At 43.3% G+C, this 24,657-nt stretch overlaps 1 protein-coding gene across 2 annotated transcripts in view; it reads left to right on the top strand.

Annotated features, from left to right (window-relative positions):
• fkbp15a (FKBP prolyl isomerase family member 15a) overlaps positions 1-24,657 on the top strand; it is a 100,315-nt gene that overhangs the window by 45,267 nt on the left and 30,391 nt on the right. For both annotated transcript variants that reach the window (XM_087998541.1, XM_087998540.1), the window contains 6 exons: positions 323-427; positions 1,699-1,793; positions 6,103-6,205; positions 14,169-14,340; positions 16,904-17,040; positions 17,303-17,458. In XM_087998541.1, coding sequence (XP_087854667.1) covers positions 323-427; positions 1,699-1,793; positions 6,103-6,205; positions 14,169-14,340; positions 16,904-17,040; positions 17,303-17,458 — 768 coding nt within the window. The remainder of the gene's footprint in view (positions 1-322; positions 428-1,698; positions 1,794-6,102; positions 6,206-14,168; positions 14,341-16,903; positions 17,041-17,302; positions 17,459-24,657) is intronic.

Here is a 24,657-nt window from a genome sequence, read left to right as displayed (position 1 = left end):
GCTTATGGCCGCAACGTCGATTCTCCTGCTCTCAGGTGCTGCCTGCTGCACTTTTCTAGTGCCACACTCTCGACTCTGATCTCCAGCCCTCGCTTTCTACTCTGTCTTGTAAAGTATCCTCCTCACTCCTCCAGAAAGTAACATACACTTACATCGTTAAAGTGTGAAATTCCACTTGACCAAGTTCCAAAGAAAACACTCCTGTTGCTTTTATATGACAACGTGCATTTTTATTTTATAGTCCAAAGGGGAAAACACATGAGTTCTTACATGTGCATCACCTTGGGCAGCTATGGCTGATGGTCATCCTTCCATGTTGCAGGTTGATGACTTGCAGAAACATGTAAATGGGCCCTCATTTCCTGGCATTTCATCAGTAACAATGGAAACCAGCATGATCATGCATAACATCCAGAGAATTATCCAGGTAAGTGCAGTTAGTGTGTCTAGATGTTAGGTTGTGGAGAAGATGCTATAGAGATTTTTAATTTCCAAGTTACCTCGAATAGAATGACAAGCAATGAGAATTTGGCTTTTTTTTTTGATAGGAGAGACCTCCTGTTGGAGTTGATTTGCTGTCATTCTCTGTGGCATTGTATTATTAGCATTAATCTTAATCTTGGCCATCCATTGTGCACCTTGTTTCTGTAAATTTTGCAGTAGCTTGTGTTTCAAATTAGATTATCATGTGGCCTTATTTACATTTTGGTATTCTACCTCCAAGTAGTGTTGTTTATGATTGGCCATTGTGGATTGTATGTAGAGTTAATAATATATAGTGGCAAGGACCTTGAGTATTTTCGCAATCGACGTGATCTTCTGAATGTGTTTATGACCACTCCCCCTCTATCCTGGTGCATCTATATAGTGGAAACCAACGCTGGTGCTGTTTTCCTTTGCATGTTACAAAGCACTTATGCTGTCACTGTGCCCAGACATTTTACTAAAGCACAATAACAAACTGACTGGACACCTCCTAGTACAGCGCTTTAGGGAACATCTCCGGGACACCCCCACCAATCAACCACACCGCCCTGTGGCCCAACATTTCAACTCCCCCTCCCACTCTGCCGAGGACATGGAGGTCCTGGGCCTCCTTCACCGCTGCTCCCTCACCACCAGATGCCTGGAGGAAGAACACCTCATCTTCCACCTCGGAACACTTCAACCCTAGGGCATCAATGTGGACTTCAACAGTTTCCTCATTTCCCCTTCCTCCACCTCACCCTAGTTCCCAACTTCCAGCTCAGCACTGTCCCCATGACTTGTCCGAACTTGTCCTACCTGCCTATCTCCTTTTCCACCTATCCACTCCACCCTCTCCTCCCTGACCTATCACCTTCATCCCCTCCCCCACTCACCTGTTGTACTCTATGCTACTTTCTCCCCACCCCCACCCTCCTCTAGCTTATCTCTCCACGCTTCAGGCTCTCTGCCTTTATTCCTGATGAAGGGCTTTTGCCCGAAACGTCGATTTTACTGCTTCTCGGATGCTGCCTGAACTGCTGTGCTCTTCCAGCACCACTAATCCAGAATGTTAATAGTCGGTGGCATTCTGTCCAAGGGGACTATTTTCTCATTTGTGTTATTAGCCAGTAATCTTGTTGCTTCGCTTCGCATGTTAATGGACACTCTCATCCCCCAGTGAGTGTGTAGTATTTCTATATGCTTATGTTTTGTTTGCTTTTTCTTATGCAGGAGAATGAGAGGCTGAAACAGGAAGTGTTTGAGAAAAGCAGTCGAATTGAAGAGCAGAATGGGAAGATCAGTGACCTAATCCAGAGAAACCAAAGGTACTGCAGAGGAACAAAACCTTTTGGATCCCGGTGACGCGAGGGGAATTAAAGGAATGAGTGGCATCCAAGATCAGTCCTTGGTTTCAAATGAGCATTTTTATTTTAAATCAGCAGCCTGACTCTTTCAATCTAGTTGAAATTTGTTTCCACCTCATGTCAAAGAGAGAGTCTTCCACTTATCTTTTGAGGATTGTTCTCAGGTGCAGGGTGCATTGCAACAAATAGATGCAGCAATGGAGTAAATTAGTGCAGAAAAGTGGGCTGGGTGAGGGTATGAGGGGACCTGGAGAGGGGCTGAACAGGTGCAAGAGAAGTTGACACGTCGTGGGGGCATAATGGTTAGGCTGAGGGAACTTGGAGGCTTCAGGAGATAGATACTGAATGGGACCTGGATGAGAAGCAAGGGATTAGGGAGGTAAGCAAGGGACCTGGAGACTGACAAAGGTGTTGGATGACAGGTGGTGTGTGGAGATGAAGGTGGCAATGACATAGAGCAGGAGAGAGAAGAGTGGGCCAGCTCAGTGGGTCCGGAAAGAGCAGAGGGTGTGGGAGGAGTGGTGGAGAGGTGCTGGCAGAGCAGACCAGCACTGTGTATCGAGCTGGGCCATAGGTTGTTGGGTGAAATGATAGGATAATGACAGGTGAGGGGGCTAAGAGTGAGGTAAGGTGCAAAGTTGAGATACCAGAGATGACAGAGAGTGAGTGTTTGGGTGAAGGCGCAAGATGTTGATTTTGGAGAAGCCCGTGGGTGGGAGAGTGAAGAAAGGAAGGGAGGTGAGGAGCCTGGGGACAGAGGGAGGTACAATCATTACAGGATAATGGGTAGTGTGGGTTGGGTGCATGGGGTGGGGTTTTCAGGGAGTTGAAGATGGGGATCACCGTGAGTGATTAGGTGAGCAGTTTTTAGTTAGGCTGGAGCAAATTCAAATCAACTTGTTTTCCTGGCTGTTAAGGTTTGGCTTTATCGCCCATATTTTGTTTGTCCTTTGAGGTAATAGGGGAATACTGCCATTTGAGGCAGGCATCTGTGCTCTGTACAATCTTGCAGAGATTGTGCTAACTTTAAATTTTAGTCAAAATCAAACACAAATACTGTTAAGCATTTGTGCTGATGCGACCATGCTGGTGAGTTAGTGGCATTGCTTGATTTGGTTGACTTGATTGCTGTTTTTAGGCATTAAGAAATAATTAGCCCTTTCAGATCCAAGCAAACTTGATGAAATGCTGTAGATAAAGTATACTCATCGACCATACTCCTGTGTAGCATGTTCAAATGTGCCTGAGATGGACTAGTCCATGCATGTAATATATATGTATAATGGATATAGGTTTGCTAGCTGAGCTGAAAGATTCATTTCCAGACGTTTTGCTACCTTACCTAGTAAGATAATGAAATATCTGGAAATGAATCTTTCTGCTCAGCGAGCAAACCTACATCCAAAACCTCAACCTGAGCTACAAATCTTCTCAAAACTTGATATACATACAATTTCGGCTTCCAGATCACATTAAAACAAATCTATGAAATGATTTTCAATGAATGAAAATTCAGTTTTAATGTTTTGCTGCCAATTCCCAAATGCACAAACATGTATATCGCATCATGTTATTGGGATGAATTTTAATCCCAGTGGTCTGATATATCAGTGTGGACTCCCCAGTCTGTATGGACTTAATTCTGCTGCTTAAAAAAAGCATTAACTTGCAGATAGATATTCAATAGTGGCTTTTAAGAGAGCACTGGACCAATGCTTGAATGGGTAACGTTATACAGAGTTCTGGAATGGGGCTAATGGAACTGCTGTTTGAGAGAGCTGGAACAGTCAGCACCCTCTGTGCTGTACCAGTCTGTAGTTTTTGATTTCCTAATGAAAGAGTTGGTTTTCATTGACTTAATAATTTCGCTTTTTAAGGCTTGTATCAGCTTGCTTGTCTAAGTGCTATTGAAGGGTAAATCATTAACCAACTTCTTTCTATATTTCAAGAATGAACTCTGCTCATCACAGAGTAGCATTGTCAGTTTCTGAATATGTAGGTTTTCAGTTGACTTAAACTGTTTAAAAGCTGTTTTCAGCCAATGAACATCAGTTGTAATGTTTTGCTCCCAGTTCTCAAAAAAAGACATAGAGAAGTAGACCTACTGATCTCTCAAGCCTGCTCCACCATTCAGTACAATCATGGTTGATCATTGTCATTAATTCTAATTTCTCGCCTGTCATCATCACATCACTTCACATAGCAGCCTGCTATGGCCCAGCTCCACACACACTGCTGGGTGACCAAAAATCTATTTATCTCAGCTATATTTAATGATGGAACATTGACAATTATCTGGGTTAGAGAATTTAGTGGTTCTCAAACCTTTGGGTGAAGAAATTTCTTTTCATCTCCGTTCGTAATGATTGATTGGCCTCTGGCCTTGACTGTAACCCTTTCTAGATTCTGCACTTGGGTGAAACAGCCTCTTTGTCTATTCTGTTAAGCTGCTTCACAATTTTAAATGCTAAATAAGATCAACGCTCATTATTCGAAAATCTGTCGCCCAGTGTACTCTGTTTCATATAAGGCCATCTTCTTGTTCCAAGCACCAATCTAGGGAAAGTTCACAGTATTGCCTCCAATGGAAGTATATTATTCCTTGTATATGGGATCAAATTGCACACGTGTATTCTGCGCGATCTCCTCCAAGCCTTTTAGAATTTTAACAAGGTTTTCTTACGTTTTATATTCATGTCATCTTGCAATAAAGGTCAGTATGCTAAATGGTAGTAGGCTGATGGATAGAGTTTTATTTGTAGCTTTGATAAATACGTGAAGGAAGTGAAATTGTCAATTGTGTTGAAATAGGACTAGCGCAGCAGGTCAGGCAGTATCCAAGGAGCAGGAGAATCGACGTTTCGGGCATGAGCCCTTCTTCAGCTCGTGCCCGAAACGTCGATTCTCCTGCTCCTTGGATGCTGCCTGACCTGCTGCGCTTTTCCAGCAACACATTTTCAGCTCTGATCTCCAGCATCTGCAGTCCTCACTTTCTCCTTGAAATAGGACTAGCCAAATTGCTCTTAAACAATTGACAGTCCTTCTATACAATCTTAAAACAATCTTTGTTTTTGTGAGCTGAGGTGAACTGTTTCGGGAGGCATGGTTTATGATCTAGGGGTTAAGTTGATGGGTTGAGTTTGCACCCTGTCATTTTGTATTTTACTTTAGCACTTGAGTTGACAATTTGACTCATTTAATCCTTTTGTTTTTTTTAATCCATTTGCTATCCAAGTAATGATGCACTTCCATTTCAAATGCCTCAACTCATTCTCCATGTACGATGTTGTGGGCCAGTGCACTCAAGTTTTTGTGAAGGCGCCACTGAATTCCTTGACTGGGAACTGGAGCTATGAGATGCTGGTGAATGCTGTATTCCCTCCATGGGACCAATAGGGGGAGACCAGCGGTGACTGGTCTTGTCATGTGAAGCAATGTCTATCTTCCCATGAAGATTAGAAAATTGAACTTAATCTGTTGTTTTGTGATGGAATGGCACCTGCTTGTTTAACAAGGCAAGGCCATTGGGTCTCTTTTGGTTGGTCCGTCATTGTTGTAGATTCTGCTGATCCAAACCTCGGCTCCATTTTCCTGTTTATGTTTGATATCCCATACTGACTTTACCAAACAAAAAAATCAGTTGTTTCAATCTTTTGTGTTCCAATTTCTTTGACCATGACAGCTTTTTGGGTTAAGAATTCCAGAAATCCCCATTCTTCTGGAGTGGTGAAGTGCCTCCTGGTTTCACTCCTACGTGGCTTCACAGGGTTATGCTCCAATGTGGATTTCTCCACCTTGGAAAATGGTCGTTATATCTATTTAATCTCTTTTTTTTATAAAACTTGATTCAATCTCTGCATTTTAAATGTAAGGGAATGGAAGCTTATGCAAACTGCCCTCGATACTTAAGCTCAATATCATTCCAACAATTTGTTTTACCCTGTACAAAGGGTAAAACCACCATAATTGAACACTACCCAATGGATTCTGATATATACTTGCCACTTTTTATGTTGAAGAAGCAATGTAGTTTTTATATGTTGGCACATGTGTAGAATTGATGTCCATTAGCCATGGCATCTGCTTATTGCGAATTTTTGTTTGTTAAAGTTTTATAGATTGTCCAACAGGTTATGCTTGGTGGATTGACAGATAAGGTCTGATTGACCAAAATCTTGTCAAGTGTAGTAATTCAAACCTTGCCCTATTTTCATTATTAATGTTCACTTTCACTTTTATTTTATCAGTTTGCCTGTCTCCTCCTTTTCAGATATGTGGAACAGAGTAATTTGCTGATGGAGCAGAGGAATGACTCTCTAATATCTTCAACCGAGAATAACCAGGCTCGTATCCTGCTTGCAGAACAGGAGAAGGTCAGATTGTTTCTCCTTTAGCCCATAAATGAGTCAGTTATACTGATGCTATGGTGGATTTTTCAGGGTAGCAGAGGTGGAGTGGAAGTGGACTGGATAAAAGTGGTTTAGGTTCCAGTGTGGGATAATCAATGCAGCAGCTGCTCATGGAAATTCACCTGATACATTCTGGCCTAAGTAAATGTAGAAATTGCAGGACAAATGCAGCAGGTGTGGTAGCACCTATGGATATTGAAAGTGTTTCAAGTCCTATATGACTTTTTCCGAACAGAGTATCTCTAGAATGTATTGTCTCCAGATACTGGAAATCTGAAATGGTTCATTTTGTTTTTATGTATTCTAGCTTTGCTGACATTCTGGAAATATCAGGCAAGTTAATTCTGATGGTGTGTGGATATGACCTACAGCGCTCAAAACTATTCTGCATTTAGCATTAATAAAATCTCATTCAGAATGGACTGATGAGGGTGAATTATCAATCTCTGTTGTGCTCATCTAAGAATATGACTTGAGGGTGCAACCTTGAGATAAAATGGAAAAACATTAATTTGAGATATGTCTGGGAGTTTTTGTTGCTGAAACTAGACATGTGAAATGGCAAGCATTGTATCTTTTGACTTGATCACAGAAGTCACTGAAATAAAAATGTCCTTTAACTTAGAAGTTGGCAATATTTCAATATTCCTGCATGCTGTTGAGAGAGAGAGATTACTTGTTGCATAGCTAGATTCTAAGACAGTGGCATGATTTTTTTTGTTAAATAAGTAAGCCAAATGCCGGTGGTTCCTGGAATATATCACTGTCTTCTACTGATTGGGGAAACATTATTTCATGCTCACTCCACTTGTGCTGTGGCCATTCCAGACATTGTCCAAAGGCTTTTTGTGAATTCTGTTCCATGTCGTTCATGTAGATAATGGTTTACGAATGAATGTAGGTTGCTGCATTGCTGTGACTGCTGAAGCCAATTCTCATTGGAAAATATCAGACAATCTCCAACTGCTGTTGTGATTTGCAATGGTTGAGTCATTCAGGTCTAACAAAATTACTTTCAAAAGGCACAGTCATTCTGCCTTCCCATGAAGTTTCATCTCCACATGCAAACCTCTGACCTTTATTTTGGAGAAATTGCAACTTTTAAAAAATTTCCTGTTTCGTTGTCTTTTTAATTTTAATGCTGCCCACTGCTTTGTAAGTCAGTTGATGTTCAAACTACAGAGCCTTATATGTTGTGGGTGTGTAAAGAGCGACCATTGTAGAATTCAAGTCTGCCTAATTTAAGAGAGATTCTCTATTTCATCCTCTGATCTGAAGATGCTGAGTAGCAGGCGTTGGCAGCTCTCTTTCATCTCTCCCTGAGGAGAGCGATGGACAGTGATGGATATTTAATGGACCAATGAAGCAAGAGGTTAGCCATTCAGTCCTGCCCTGAGAGGGCAATGCGTAAGGAACATAGTGTTAGCCAAAGAGCAATAACTGCACAACTAGTTTGGTTGTGGAGTTCTGTTCAGTGTAGTGCACTGAAAGCAAAGGATGGTGTGCATTATGTTCAATGTTAGGAATATGCCAGTGATCAGATTGTCTGTTTGCTCACTGAGCTGGTGGATTTGTTTTCAAACGTTTCGTCAACATGCTAGGTAACATCAGTGTGCCTCCGATAAAGCATTGGTCTTCTGTCCCACTTGGCATTTATGCGTCTTACTGTCTCAGTGTTGTGGTGGGTGGTGTCATTTCTGGTACTGTTTCTGAGAGGTTGGTAAATGGAGTCCAAATCTGCCAGTGATGTTTGAACTATGAAAGGGGAGCATTTCAGAGTCTGTTACTATCACGCAAGCCTTCATGCTCTGTGCTATTCTGTATGTTCGCTTCACTTACTGTCAGTCTACTTTCTCTTCCCAGCTTGCACTGCCAGTGGAGTTGGCAAGAGCTCAGGTGAGGGAGCCCATCTTTTTAAATGTACTTGCATCATTTACAGCCCTTTCTGGGTTAAGTTGGCCTTTTCGGTAAAGCTGGTCAGCTGGAACATGAAGTAACCTCCTTCCTCGCCTCTGCAGCTTATGCAAATAACAGCAGCAAAATCAATCATTTGCTCAGTTTACTATTTCTGAATTATTGTCTCACTTCAGCTTGCTTTCATGCTATCCTTCCTTTGAGTTTATCCAAGGTCCTGCACCTTCTCAAACCAAGAGGATGAGCAAAGGTAGATGCCTAGTGCCTCTCTGCTTTTCACTAGTCTCCACCCATCAGTGCTTTTTGCTTTTTGGAGAAAACAGCTCATGCCAACTCTGCAGGCACTGTTTGACTCTGATTACAGCCTGGGGCATGGGAGAAATGGAGAGGTTATAATCTAGTTGCCCAGCACCCTAGTTTGGATAGCACAGTTTACAAGTTATAGCATTTCACTACTCTGTAACACTCTCAGCCATTTGTTGAAAGTATATGCAGATAGCTGTGGTGTCTTGACTCTCTGGCAGTGTCTGTTCAAGTGCTGTGCCTTCAGAGTGTGTCTGTTTGAGGTTTGAATCATGTTTGATGTTTTTTGGAATAAACTGTGAACGAGGGTCTTGCATCACTGGGTTGTTTGTTGAACGCTATTAATGTACAGCATTCTCTGTCTGTCTGTGAAGACAGATCAATTATTCATCCTTGCATTCTGGTGATAGTCTGTGAACTACAAAAGAGTTCTTGAGTTGCCTCTTGTACTTGGCTTGTGACTTGTCCTGTTAAGATCAGATTGTTGGTGTATGTGATTTCTCATCCACCCATGTTGTGACATGCGTCTATTTGCGTTCAGTTTTGACACTTGGAATTATTTGAAGTGGTAAGTGTAGTGAGCTTACGGTTAGAATTACGATGGACCTCAGTATAATTCCTAGTATTTCTAGTTACTGGTTATCTCGGCTAACAGCAACCCATGCCTTTTAAAGCAATTTTCAAACCACGTGCCTGTTCTGCACAAGAGCTGAGGATGGAGGAAAGGAGACTGTCCAGAAATGCAGTTGTGCGCTCGTTTTTTGCTCCTTTCCCTATTTGCTAAGTGTACTTTTATACATTGCAATGATTTTTGATTTCAGAATTTGCCATGACACTGCACGCAAGCAACATGCTTCAACCAAAAAATGTGAATTATTTATGATTGGGCGCTTTAAGCGAATGCTATGGGTGGGTCAGATATGATGCTCAGGAGTGGACGCACCAGTTCAGTAGAGGCTAAACCAGTGCTTTGTGTGGATGTTAGTCATAGGTTTTTGTCTTCTTTATGATCTCAGACCAGATTTGGTGAAATCCTAGAGAAGATCCACAATCTGGCTATGAACCATACTTTATTTGCAAAAGTAGATGATTCCAGTTACTCACGAAGTAAGAAGCCACAAGATTCCACAGTTTTAAACAAGCAATAGATTTTACAGTACAAATGTAAAAAAAAAGCAAGCAAAGGGTGCAGTGATTGGAGGATTTGAGTTATTGGAAGAGGCTGAATAGGCTGGGAACTTTGCTCCTGGTGTGTCAGAGACTGAGGGGTGACCTTACAGAAGTTTATAAAATCATGTGAGGCATAAATAGGGTAAATAGACAAGGTCTTTTCTCCAGAGTAGGGGAGTCCAAAACTAGAGAGCACAAGTTTTAGGTGAGGTGAGGTGGGGGATTTACGAGGGACCTGAGGGGCAACCTTTTCACACAGAGGGTGGTGTGTGTTTGGAACGAACTGCCAGAAAAAATAGTAGAGGTTGGTATGATTATGACATTTAAAAGGCATGTGGATGGATATATGAATAGCAAGGGTTTAGACGGATATGGGCCAAATGCAGGCAAATGGGACTTGATTAATTTAGGATATTTGTTTGGTATGGACAGGTTATTCATTGATTTTTTTTTTATCAGGACAAGTGGGAGCCCTCAACCAATGTCTGGGGAAGCTCTCTGGAAACTTTTCTCTGTTTGGAAAACAAACCATCTATTTCCTGTCACACATCTAAATTTGCAACTTCATTAAGTCACAAGTTGAATCACAGAGTCCACTGATGAATTTGCATTAAGCAGAGCTCCCGGATACCTGAGAAAGCCCCTACAATGATGTGACCATAAACATTCTATCAAAAACTTGAAAATAATGATGCGCTAAATATGTAAACATACCTTTACTTTTAAATTTGTTCAGACCTTACAATGGGCTGAATTTGTATAGTAAAAATTATTGAAATTATTGGGACTTAGTTCTAGAAGAGAATCCCTACGTTGTGGAAACAGACCATTCAGCCCAACAAGTCTGCACCAACACTCCGAAGAGCATCCCATCCAGACCCATCCCCCTACTCTTTCCCATGGCTAATGCACCTAACCTACACATCCCTGGATAGTTAATTTAGCAATCCATTTAAGCTGCACATCTTTAGACTGTGGGAGGAAGCCATGGGTTTTTTCTGAGGCCTTCACAGATCCCGAGAATGTGCAAACTGCACACAAATACTTCAAAAGAATCAAACTCTGGCACTGAGGCTAACTGCTGTGACACTGCGCCACACAAAAGAAAATCTCTATATTTTGTTTAGCATGCTGACTTCAGATGAGTGCAGTTGAGTCGCAACGTCATCAGTGCAGTCAAACATGATCTCTCTGCTTTTGTGCTCTCGTGCAAAAATCCACAAACGTTCTATGGCATTTGCTTCAGCTAGGGAAACAGGTGATTGGCACTATCGGAATCTTTAAGGTCACTGGCCTCCTCTGGCTGCTTAATTAAAGAATGTACTGTCTATGAATGCCTTATCCATCTGTTCTGTTGCGAGCTGTATTGTTATTTCCTCCTTGTAAATTTCTGTTGTCTCTGGCAAAATCCTATTCTGGCCTCTTACAGGTGAGTTGAGAAAGCCTAGTCATTGCATTCACTGGCCTTGCATTGAGTCTTGCGCAGTCCTAGTTCATTTGAATGCAGCATGGCTGAAGTAGTTGTTACTTGACTTGCGTAATGATCTTCCACACCATTATTTTTTAATTCATTCATGCGACGAGGGTGTCACTACCTAGGCCAGCATTTATTGCCCTTTCCTAATTGCCCAGGGGCAATTAAGAGTCAGCTGTGCAGTTGGTCTGGAGTCATGTAGGCCAGGCAAGGTAAGGATAGCAGTTTCCTTTGCTAAAGAGCAATCAACAATGGATACATGGTCATCATTTGACTTTTGATTCCAGATTTCTTTTTAATATTGAATTCAAATTCCACTATCTGCCTTGGTGGGATTCAAACCCAGATCCCAGGTTACCTGGGTCTCTGGATTATCAGTCCAGTGATAATATCACTAGACTGTCGCCTCCCTTCCTTCATGAATGTGACCTCCAGAATAATTTGGTTGTGACGCTGCTTATTCTGTTATCGCACTGTATCAGATGCCTTTTGGAGGTCCATATGCATTACATCAACCTGGCTGCCATCGCTTCTCTCCCTAGCTCAGCAGAATGGCATACTTTGCTGCTTGCTGGAACCACAGGGGTTTTTAAGGTTCAGGAGTTAGTCAGGAGCACAGGTCAAGTCTCTGGAGGGCAGAGGGAAGCAGCGAAACCCATCTGGGTGCAGTTTTGCAGGTGAGTGCTGCTGAGATGGTGTCTGCGGGGTGAGTTGGAGCTTAGGTTCAGGAGAGGGGCTGCTGAGTGGTGGAGGTTGGGAGAAGGGCTACACTGAGGTTTTTGTTGCCATGGAGTATGGTGAGCTTTGCTGAAACCTCTAAGAATGTAAATGATTTTCCAGAGTACTCATAAACATGAAAACCTGCTTTTTAAATGATACAAGAATTGTGATGCACAAACTTGTCCTGAATGTTTATTTGTTTCAGTGGTGCTTTGTAACAGATTTTTTTTCACATTTTTGAGACCATTTGGCTGTGTATTCGTTCGTGGGAAGTGGGTGTCAATGGTAATGTCAGCATTTGCAAACTGTTCTTAACTGGTATTTGAGAAGGTGACAGTGAGTAGCTAAACACTTGTTTGACTTCAGCTGGAGCACTGTGTACAGTTGTGGATGTGATATTGTAGGGAAGATGTGAATACAGTGGAGTGAGCACAGAAGCAATTCACACAAATAGTTCCAGGGATGAGCAATGCAGTGATGAGGATAGTTTGACCAAGTTGCATGGTGGCTTAGTGGTTAGCACGGCTTCCTCATAGCGCCAGGGACCCCAGTTCGATTCCTGCCTGGAGCGACTTTCTGTGTGGAGTTTGCACATTTTCCCCGTGTCTGTGTGGGTTTCCTCTGGATGCTCCGGTTTCCTCCCACAGTCGGAAGATGTGCGGGTCAGGTGAATTGGCCATGCTAAATTGCCCATAGCGTTAGGTGCATTAGTCAGAGGGAAATGGGTCTGGGTGGGTTACTCTTCGGAGGGTCACTGTGGGCTTGCTGGGCCGAAGAGCCTGTTTCCACACTGGGGAATCTAATCTAATCTAAAGAAAGTTGGGACTATTCTCTTTGGTAAGAAAGCTAAGTTTTCAAAATCACTAGCGGGTGGGACAGAGTAGATGGGGACAAATTGTTTCCGTTCGTAAGAGAACAAAGTTAAGTGGGCATAGGGATTCAAAGTTATGTTCAGGGTTTCTACACAATATTTGGAGTATGAAATCTCTTGTTGGAGATGATCATTGCCTGGCATGATTGCCTAAGTCTGAATGTTGGCCGGGTCTTGCTAGTCCTCCCTTAAACAGTTATGTAGTTAAACATGATTTGCTCTTGAAAAAATCTGTTCAGACTTTCCTTAATTGATATTTGTCTGGGGAACAGGTAATTCTACTGTTTCTAAAAGCTTTCCCCAGCACTGAAAGGCCAGTAGTTGAATAAGACAGAATTGTGGATGTTATACTCTTTCTGGCCGTAACCCTGTACTCTGAGGGATGGGAAGGTTTTAGTGAGTGCTTCCATGATTTTTACCTACTTTCCCAAGAATCTGTGGATGCATTCGTCCAGTTTTTGTGACTCATTGATTTTAAGTACATATCCAGCCTACTTTTTTTTAACTTAACAGTTTTACTCTGTCCAATGTTTACTACCTTATCTTTCACTGTCACTTGGCAGCATCATGGTAAAAATTGGAGTGGTGCTGGGAAAGCACAGGAATGAGCCTAATTCCTGATGAAGGGCTTTGCCTGAAACATCGATTTGGGATGCTGCCTGACCTGCTTTGCTTTCCCAGCACCACTGTAATCTAGACTCTGATCTCCAGCATCTGCAGTCCTCACTTTCGCCTAGCATCATGGTAAACATAGATGCAGAGTCTTCACTCATAAAAGCACCTGAGTTGGGAACACTGCTTTAACTAATGTCACATGCTGAATAAATTAAGGATACTACCTGCATTAACCTGTGCCACTGTATTCAGTTGGATTAGATCTGTTTAGAGAGCTGACTGAGTTGATACGCAGATGTTCACTCTACTTGTGAATTTGTTTATTTGTGAATCAATGCAATATATGGCTGTGTGCCTGTGGGTTAGTTCAGGACTTGAATCGTCTGTTGTGCAGAGCAATCTTGGTTGGTATAAGGTGAAGCTTTTTTGTGGAATGCAGCAATATACGTTTTGGGATACACATCAGCCAGAGCCCTGGCTTGAATGGCTGAAGATCCAAATGGACCATTGAGTTACACTGCTGGCTGCTTATAACAGCAAATGCTAGACAGGTTTCCTAGTACTTTGCTTTTATGTTGGGTTGGTGAGAGAGAGTGATAAAGGAATTTTATGTACAGCTATTAACTTAAAACAATGGTTAAGCACACTTTTTGAATATTTGTGTGAAATTAGTGTCTGTTGTGTTGAAAATCTGACATTTGGTGTCTTAATCACAGGCTGAGATTCCCTGGATTTGCAGTGTTCAGTGCCTGTTTTGTGCAGATTTTACCTGATCTAATTGATGCGCTGTTGGCGCTCTTTAGCAAAATGTCGAAAGACTGATTTAAAAATCCTGATTTATTTTTCCACTGTGACCTTAGGTTAAGGTGACTGAAGAACTAGCAATTGCAACCAGCCAGGTTGCCAAGTTGCAGCTGGAGCTCACATCCCACCAGAAGAAGGAGATGGAGTTACGGAGCCAGCTTGCATCAGCATTGCAGGAGGCAGAGGGACAAAGGCTACGGCTCAACAACGTGGAAGTCCAGTTAACAGGTACAGGTTATCACTCTGATGGATGTGCAAATCCATCAAGAGGAACGAGCTCTGTCTTTGTTCCTAGAGAAATCTTTTGACAGTGGTAGGGAAGATTTAGCATTTTTAAACATGTGATATCTGCACCTTTAATGTTTCTCTTGTAAAGAACAAAAACAAGGAAGTTAGGTTCGACTTCGTAAATTGCTGAGCAAACCTCAATAGCAATAGCATACAGACCACAGACTGGGTGCCGATGAGATTTAACTGAACAGTGCCAGTGATATGAATGTATGAAATAGGGTAGATTTTAACCCTTTGAGCCCGCTGGCCTGCTCAATAACATTATGGTTGATCTGATTGTGTTTTGAATTCCACGTTCCAATTACCCCCCAATAACTTTTGAGTTCCCAACTGAGTAAGGATCTTTCCACCTCTGTATAATTCAAGTCGTCATAACCCGCCACCAACACCTTTCTGAGGCAGTGTTCAAAAATGTCTCAACCCCAGAGAGAAGAATTTCTCGCCTCCATGGCCTGAAAGGATGAACCCTAATTTTAAACTATGTGCCCGCCGAATGACCCGCAAGAAAAAGCATCCTTTTCATGTCCACCTTGTCAAGACCGTTTATGATGAAGTGGTCAACCTGGCGAAGTTAAAGCTTTTCTACTTGAAAGAGATTTAAGAGGTCTTGACAATTATCAGTTTCATAAATGGAGATGGATGAGGAATTCTATTAGTACCAGGTAATCAGAAGAATAAGGGGAGAAGGAATTTATTTTGTACACATTTAGCTATGATTTGGGATGTACTGTCTGAAATCGTGCTGGATGTCATTTTTACCTCCTCCCTCCCTCGGAATCTAAAGACCCAAACGTACCTGCACTTCTCACAATCTACTCTACTGCATTCACTGCTCATAATGTGGTCTCCTCTACATTGGGGAATGAAGCATAGGCTGGGTGACTGCTTCACAGAACATCTATGTTCTGCTGGCAAAGAAGACCCTGAGCGTCCATTTACCTGCAATTTTAACACACCACCCCTTTGCCTGGCCAATATCTCTGTTTCAGACTTGCTGCAGTGCTCCAGTGACGTTCAATGCAACTTGAAAGAACAGCACTTCATTTTCTACTCAGGGACCCTGCCACCCTCCAGAGTTAATATTGAGTTCAATAATTTTAGGGCCTGAACTCTCCCATGTCCTAGCCTCCTACTCCACACACCAGGCCTTGTTATCTCACAGTCTGCCATTACATACTCCCTCATGTTAGCTATCTACGGTCTCCATTAACAGCTATTCACACTCTTAGCCAGATTGGTATCCACTCCTTTGCATCGGAGGCTGAGGGGTGACCTATTGAGGGTTACAAAATTATGTGGGGCATGGATAGCATAAATAGACAAAGTCTTTTCCCTGGGGTCGGGGAGTCCAGAACTAGGGGGCATAGGTTTAGGGTAAGAGGGGAAAGATATAAAAGGGACCTAAGGGGCAACGTTTTCACACAGACGGTGGTATGTGTATGGAATGAGCTGCCAGAGGAAGTGGTGGAGGCTGGTACAATAGCAACATGTAAAAGGCATTTGGATAGGTATATGAATAGGAAGGGTTTGGAGGTATATGGGCCGGGTGCTGGCAGGTGGGACTAGATTGGGTTTGGATATCTGGTTGGCATGGATGGGTTGGACTGAAGGGTCTGTTTCCATGCTGTACATTTTATGACTCTATCCCCACTTATCGTTTATTCCTTACCCCCTCCCGCCACCTTATGTTCTGCATGTAAACTGACATTTTCCTAGCTATGTCCGTTCTGAGGAAGGGTCACTGGACCAAGACATTAACTCTGGGTTCTCTTCACGGATGCTGCCAGACCTGCTGAGCTTTTCCAGCAACGTCTATTTTTGTTCTTATTCGTAGGGTCTGTTTCTGTGCTGTATGACTCTTTGGTCCAATTAGTCCTTGCTGACCATAATTGCAAATTAAAGTAGTCCTACCTGCCTTTTGTCTTATGGCATTGTGGTCCCTGGGATCTCTTAGGCAGATATCATAGTTCTTTTAGTGCCTTTATGCTTGCATAGCACCTGGCATTTCTTGCAAAGCTTGGGTGGCAGCTATGTAGGAATGACAGTAGAATCAGGGAAATGTGGTGCAGCCGGAGGCCATCCAATTCATCGTGGTTTGCACTAGCTCTCCAAAAGGGCACTGAGTTGGATCCTTTCTCCCTTCCTTTCCTGATTACTCTACATATTTTTATTTAATGATAATTTAATGCTATTTTGAATGCATTGTAGAAACTACTGCCTCTTTTGAGGTCAGCTTGTGGCACCCTACATAAAATTAATTAGCACATCTCCAGGTCACCCTGGCAAAGGGTGGGAATTCTGGAGAGTGGAGAATGATTTATTGTATCTTATGACTCTTGTGACAGTAGCCCATGCTGCAGCTTAGTCTGGATAGAATATTTCTGGGCAGACATGGAAGCTGTAATAGTTCGCGATGATGGGTTAAGCTAATAAGTAGCTTTCTCTCAGCTGAGTCTGACATGTTCTCAAGGTTGACCAGTAATGTACCTGTGTGTCTCAGAGCTACAAGAAGTGTCGGAGCATGCTCAGACTCAGTGCAAAGCGGAGAAACAAAGGCGCAAGGAGCTTGAGGTGAAGGTTGCCAGTCTGGAGGAGGAGCTTATGGATCTGCGAACTGAAAGAAAAAATCTGGAGAAGGTAGATTATGTGGAGATGTTGTTAGCTGTGATTGCTGTGTAAAATGCTTCTTTATTTCTGGCAATCATGTCTATCTGATGGTGAGACAGTGCAGCATTCCAGCTGTGTGCTGTGCCATCAGATGGTGAAATGCAGCTTTGTGCCCAGGTATTCCTGGTGACTCCCTCATCTGCTTGATGTAGACTGGCAATGTGCTTCTCTTCAGGTAATGAGGTGACCTTCCCTCCTATTCTCTGTGGTAACTCAAGCTTTCTGCGCTCAGAATTTAGCAGAAAGGAAGAGGAAAGCAGTAACGGAGCGGCAGCGGGCGGAGGAGGAAATGGATGAAATCCGGAAATCGTATGAAGAGGAACTGGGAAAAGTGCGGTCGTTGCTGAAGAAAACCCGAACATCGACTGACCAGGCTGCAGCAGAGCAGGTAAAGGGACTGATCCTGCAACAGACTGGTTTGTTCCTCTCTGTCAATCTCAGCCATTCATATCCATGTTTAATGTTCCATGCAGTGGCCTGGGCTCAACTCTGGGTCTCCTCAATAGTTTCAGATCACGAACAAACTGCATGGGAGGTTGAACTGGGTAGATAATAGGATGGCGCTTCACTACACAGTCACTTTGTTCTGGTCTGTTACAGAAGGGCAATGTGGAAGCTTAAGCACCCTCTGACTCATCAAAATCTAAGCGCACATTGCAATTCTGTTTTTTGAAAAACAGATGTAGCTTTTATTTACGAAGCACCTTTAACAGTGTCAGGTATTGGCAGCATCACAAACCCAAGTAGAACACTGAGCCACACAAGAGTTTTTGCTCATCTGAACTCTCACCAAGAGGTTGGTTTCAAAGAACCTTTTAATGGAAGAAAGAGCTGCAGGGAGAGTATTCTGAATTTCGAGCCTCGGCAGCTGAAGGTATCACCTGTAGTGGAGTGATTAAAATCGGGCATGCAAGTACAGGCAGCAGAGTTTTGGTGATCTAAAAGTAATGAAGGATAGAATATGAGAGAATAGCCATAAGTAATAGCCAAATTCAGAGTTAACTAAAAATGAACAGAGAATGCTGGAGAAACTCAGTATATCTGACGCATCAGTGGAGCGAGAAATATTTCAAGTCCAGTGTATATGTAGAGATGCACACAGACTTGATAACTACTTTGACCCATCCTGTAGCAAACTTAAAACAAAAATGATTCCTCAAAAATGGCCTCCAACTGGTTTGAGTAATGTTCCACTGTTAGCAAATTGTGCCACCTGGTGGTGTCATTACACAAAAGTAGCTGCTGTTGGGAGCCAAGTCATTGTCTAGTTTCTATGGCAAAACTGTACAGTGCAGCAACCCTCGCTGAAAGATGTTTTGGGGAGCAAATTAAGTTTTTAATTAGTTGACGTGTTCTAGTTTACACTAAGTCACAATTGAGAGCAATGAAAATTTTCCAAAAATCCAATAAATTTTCTCTATGTTCCACCCTAACAAATGCAAGTTATTGTATAGCTGGTGTGCCTACCGTAACAACACCTTTTATTTGGATTGAGCCTTTGACATTGTGAAACATGGAAAGACATGTGGGAGCATTACCAAATAAAATGTGACCATCAGCTATATCATGTGATGTTTGAGCTAATTGAAGTTGGTGGTTGAGATGCCCAACAAGCAGGATGCTTTGCTCTAGATGTTGTCAAACTACTTCAATATTTTTGAGCTAAGCCCAACCAAGGCAAGTGGAGAGTATTCCATCGCACCTCTGATTTGTGCCTTGTGGGAACTGACCTATATGGCCGATCCAATTCAGTTTCTAGTCAGTGTTGATAGGAGGAGACTCAATCATGGTAACACCATTAAATATCATGAGACCAAACTGAGATGATTAACCTCCAACAACTACAACTATTTTCCTTTGTGTTAGGTATGACTCGAACTAGCAGAGTTTTCCCTCTGGTAAAGTGGACATAGGTCCGTTGCAGGATGAAAAAAGGGAATTGATATTGGGTAATGTTGAAATGGCCAAGGCCTTGAATAACTATTTTGTGTCAGTCTTCACAGTGGAAGATTAACTTTAGATTAAAGATTAAGATTAAAATCCCTCCAGTATGGAAACAGAAATGGCCCAACAAGTCCACACTGACCCTCCGAAGAGTAACCCATCCAGATCCATTCCCCATATTTACCCCTGACTAATGCACCTAACACTGGGTAATTTAGCATGGCCAAATCACCTAACCTGCACGTCTTTGGATTGTGGGAGGAAACCGGATCACTTGGAGGAAACCCACGCAGGGAAGAATGTGCAAACTCCACACAGACAGTCGCCTGAGGCTGGAATCGAACCTGGTTCCTTGGTGCTGTGAAGGCATCAGTGCTAACCGCTGAGCCACCATGCCACCCAGAAAATGTGTCTAACATGCCAAAGAATGATGGGAGGCGAGAACCTCAATTCAATTGTTATCCCTAAAGGGGTAGTGTTGAGCAAACTTGAGGCTCTAAAGGTAGATAAGTCCCCTGCTCCTGATGGAATGGATCCCAGGATGCTGAAAGAAATGGTGAAAGTTATAGTAAATGAGTTAATGGTAATTTACCAAAATTCACAGGACTCCGGGCAGGTCCCAGCGGACTGGAAAACAGCAAATGTCACGCTGCTGTTTTTTTTTTTTAAAAAAAGGGTGTAGGCAAAACAATAGGCCAGTTAGCTCAACATCTGTGGTTGGGAAAATGCTGGAGGGTGTCATTAAAGAAGAAATAGTGAGATATCTGGATGGAAAGGGTTCCATCAGGCAGACAGCATGGATTCGTGAAGGGAACGTAGTGTTTGACAAACTTACTAGAGTTCTTTTGAGGATGTAACAAGTGCAGTGGATGGAGGGGAACAGGTGAATGTTGTACACTTTGGATTTCCGGAAAGGGTTTGATAAGGTGCCACATAAAAGACTCATCCATAAGATAATGCATGGAGTAGCGAGAAATGTTCTAGCATGGATAGAGGGCTGGTTAACCAATAGAAAGCAGAGTTTGGATAAATAGGTGTTTCTCTGGTTGGAGACCAGTGGTGAGTGGGGTGCTGTGGGGTTCAGTGTTGGGCCAACAACTGTTCATGATATATATAAATGAGTGTAACTTATCCAAGTTTGCTGATGACACTAAATTGAGTGGAAAAGCAAATTGTGCAGAGTATGTGGAAGGTCTGCAGAGAGATTTAGATAGGTTATATAAGTGGGCAAGGGTCTGGCAGATGGCGTACAATGTTGGTAAATGTGAGTCAAGATTAGAGTGGTGCTGGAAAAGCACAGCAGGTCGGGCAGCATCCAAGGAGCAGGAAAATTGACATTTTTGGCAAAAGCCCTTCATCAGGAATGTTGGTAAATGCAAGGTTATCCAATTTTTGGAAGTAAAAATAGGTCAGTATTATTTAAATGGTGAAAGATTGCAGCATGCTGTTGTGCAGAGGCACTTGAGAGCTTGTATGTGAATCAGTGAAAGTTGATTTGCAGGTGCAACAGGAAATCAGGAAGGCAAACTGAATATTGGCTTTCATTGCTAGAGGGATTGAATTTAAGAGTAGGGAGGTTCTGCTGCAATCATACAAGGTGTTGGTGAGGCTGTATCTGGAGTATTGTGCACAGTTCTGGTCGTCTTTCTTGAAGTATATACTGTCTTTGGAGGTGGTGCAGAGGAGGTTCACTAGGTTGATTCTGGAGATGAGATATTGAGTTGTCTGGGACTGTACTTACTAGAATTGAGAAGATTGAGAAGGGATCTTATATAAAATTATGAAAGGGATAGATAAGATTGAGACAGGCAAGTTGTTTCCACTGGTGGGTGAGACTAGGACTAGGGGACATGGCCTAGTCGAGGAACTGCCTTTCCCAGAGAATAGTGGATCTGTGGAATTCTCTGCCAAGGAAGCTTCATTAAATATATTCAGGACACAGTTGGATGGGTTTTTGCATGGTAGGGGCATTGAGGGTTATGGGGATAATGCAGACAGGAGGAACAGATACGATGGATAGATCAACCATGATCTCAATGAGTAGCAGAGCAGGCTCGATGGGCCAAATGGCCTTCCTGCTTCTATTACTGTGGCCATATGATTCCCATTGACTCCAGTTTAATTTGGGTTCGTTGATGTCATGAGTTTAGATCAGAGTGGTGCTGGAAAAGCACAGCAGGTCAGGCAGCATCCGAGGAGCAGGAAAATCGACGTTTTGGGCAAAAGCCCTTCATCAGGAATAGAGGCAGGAAGCCTCCAGGGTGGAGAGATAAATGGGGGTGGGGTGGGGCTGGGGAGAAGGTAGCAAAGAGTGCACTAGGTGAATGGGGGTGGGGATGGAGGTGATAGGTCAGAGGGGAGGGTGGAGTGGATAGATGGGAAGGGAGAATGGCAGGTAGGACAGATCATGGGGACAGTGCTGAGCTGGAAGGTTGGAACTGGGGTAAGGTGGGGGGAGGGGAAATGAGGAAACTGGTGAAGTCCACATTGCCCTTGCGTTGAAGTATTCCGAGGCGGAAGATGAGGCGTTCTTCCTCCAGGCGTCAGGTGGTGAGGGAGTGGCGGTGGAGGAGGCCCAGGACCTGCATGTCCTTGGCTGAGTGGGAGGGTGAGTTGAAATGTTGGGACATGGGGCAGTGGGGTTGATTGCTGAAGGTGTCCCGGAGATGTTCCCTGAAGCGCTCTGTGAGGGGGCGTCCAGTCTCCCCAATGTAGAGGAGACTGTATCGGGAGCAACAGATACAATAAATGACATTGGTGGATATGCAGGTGAAACTTTGGATGTGGAAGGCTCCTTTGGGGCCTTGGATGGAGGTGAGGGAGGAGGTGTGGGTGCAGGTTTTGCAATTCCTGTGGTGGCAGGGGAGGGTGCCAGGATGGGAGGGTGGGTTGTTAAGGGGTGTGGACCTGACCAGGTAGTCACGGAGGGAACGATCTCTGCGGAAAGGGGTGGGGAAAGAAATATATCTCTGATGGTAGGGTCTGTTTGGAGGTGGCAGGATTGTCGGCGGATGATGCAGTTAATGTGAAGGTTGGTAAGGTGGAAAGTGAGGACAAGGGGGGGTTCTGTCCTTGTTACAGTTGGAGGGATGGTGTTTGAGGGCAGAGGTGCGGGATGTGGATGAGATGCATTGGAGGGCATCTTCAACCATGTGGGAGGGGAAATTGCGGTCCCTAAAGAAGGAGGCCATCTGGTGTGTTCTGTGGTGGAACTGGCCCTCCTGGGAACAGATACGGCGGAGGCGGAGGAATTGGAAATACAGGATGGCATTTTTGCAGGATGTAGGGTGGGAAGAGGTGTAATCCAGGTAGCTGTGGGAGTCGGTGGGTTTGTAAAAAATGTCAGTGTCAAGTCGGTCGTCATTACTGGAGATGGAGAGGTCCAGGAAGGGGAGGGAGGTGTCAGAGAAACCTTACTGCAAATCCACTTGCAAGGATGCCTACCTTGAAGTTCTCTTTCTCTCTCCACAAGAATCTCAGTGAGTCTCTCATCACTCTGACCTAAAACCTTGGTTTCCAGCATCTGCAGTCCTTACTTTTGCCTTCGTTGATGTCATACTCTGTTGTGGTACTTGATACCCAGGACAATCGTTTTCACATCTTTTGTGGAGTGTCCTGACCTTGGTGGTCAGAAGTTCAACTTGTGGCCTGGACCAATCTGTACAGGCAGACCTATTGTCCTGCACTCCCCTCAATTTAATATGCACTACCTTTAGCAGGTATTATTGTGATTGGTACTGTCATGACTGTGGTGGGAACTGTGCGCTGGTAACCAAGTCCACAGCTGTCACAATGTATAAATGAGCAACTGAACCAACAACTACTTTGGACAAAGGTTTCTCACCAGATCTCATCAATAAATAAGAAAAAAACTTTATTATTAACAAACTTTTATCCTTTAAGTGGCAAAGCAGGTCATTAGTTACAAATGTGCAAACTTGCATAATAGTTGCTTTAAGCCCAAAAGTTTAATTCATTCACAAATATGACAGGCAGTTGAATTGATTTGAATTTATTGTTGTGTGTACCGAGGCACAGTGAAAAGCTGTCTTACGAGCAATACGTAAATAATAGGTAAACAGCGACAAAAACAAAAACACAGGTACAGCTGAATGTTAAGAGTTTGAGAGTCCATTCAGTATTCTAACAACACTAGGGTAGAAACTGTTTTGAAACCAGCTGGTGTGTGTGTTCAGGCTTCTGTTTCTTCTCCCCAATGGTAGAGGTTGTAGAAGAACATTGCCAGGGTGGGATGGAACTTTGAGAACGCTGGCATCCTTTCCTTGACAGCGGGTCTGGAAGATGGATTCTATACATGGGAGGTTGGCCTTTGTGATTGTCCGGGCTGAGTTTACCACCCTTTGTAACCGTCTCCAATCTCAAATAGTACAGTTGCCATACCAGGTAGTGATACATCCAGACAGAATGCTCTCGATGACACACCTATAAAAGTTGGCAAGGATATTTGTTTTCATGCCAAATTTCCTCAGCTGCCTGAGGAAGAAGAGACATTGTTGGGCCTTTGTAACCAGTGCGTCCACATGAGTCCAAGAAAACCTGTGGATGACCACTCCCAGGAGCTTGACATTTTCCACTCATTCCACCTCTGTGCTGTTAATGTGTTGGGGGGGAGAGGGAGGGAGGGGGGAGGGGGGAGGGGGGGGGGGGGGGGGGAGGCATGAGTAACATCCTGTCGAAAGTCAATAATGAGTTCCTTGGTTTTGCTGGCAGTGAGAGCTAGGTGGTTCTCAGTGCACCATTTTTCCAGGTCTTCCACCTCCTGTCTGTAGTCTGTTTCGTTGCCATCTGAGATTCAACCAACTATGGTGGTGTCATCAGCGAACTTGTAAATGGCATTAGTCTGGTATTTGGCGATGGAGTCATGGTTATACAGTGAGTACAGTTAGGGGGCTGAGTGTGCACCCCTGGGGGGCTCCCGTGTTGAGTGTTAGTGAGGATGAAATATTGTCCCCATTCTTCACTGATGGGTCAGGAAACTGAGGATCCAGTTGCAGAGAGTGGGGCTTGGTCTGAGATCACTAAGTTTAGTAATCAGTCTTGAGGGGATAGTAGTGTTGACTACAGTTCAGCCTTCAATGAGTAGGATTCTTACACAGCAGTTCTTGGTGTCAAGATGTTCTAGGGAGGAGTGAAGGGCAAGTGATATGGCATCTGACGTGGATCTGTTGATCCGATAGTCAAATTGGAGAGGGTCGAGTAGTGTGGAGATTGGAGTTGATTAATGCCATGACCAGCCTTTCAAAGCACTTCATGACTACCAAGACAGACAAGAAGTACTATGGGTGGAAAACATGGGCAGAAAGAAGCTTGTTGTTTCAATCAAGAGCCTAAATCACACCCTCCCTGCTCTGTGACAAACCTGAACTATCTAAAAGCTGTTGCTAGGCAGTTTCTTCAAAGGCCTGTTTGTCTCCCAAATGTATTAAATCCAGCTTCTCCAAATGTTGCAGGAGTGAAAACCACATAGGTCCACTTTTAACGTTTTCAGTTTAAAGAAAAACAAATATTTCTGAGTCTGCACCACAGCATGGCTAAAATTCTATTTTCCCAATTTTTACTCCAAATAAAATGTATGTAGTCCTTGTGTTACACAGTTGTGTTTTTATTGTAAATAAATTGCTT

The sequence above is a fragment of the Chiloscyllium plagiosum genome, unplaced genomic scaffold (genome assembly GCF_037043375.1).
Source record: "Chiloscyllium plagiosum isolate Xiang-an unplaced genomic scaffold, Cpla_swu_hap1 HiC_scaffold_21, whole genome shotgun sequence".
Classification (NCBI taxonomy): Eukaryota; Metazoa; Chordata; class Chondrichthyes; order Orectolobiformes; family Hemiscylliidae; genus Chiloscyllium; species Chiloscyllium plagiosum.
The sequence above is the reverse complement of the archived record's forward strand: the minus strand, read 5'-3'. Positions and strand labels throughout refer to the sequence as shown.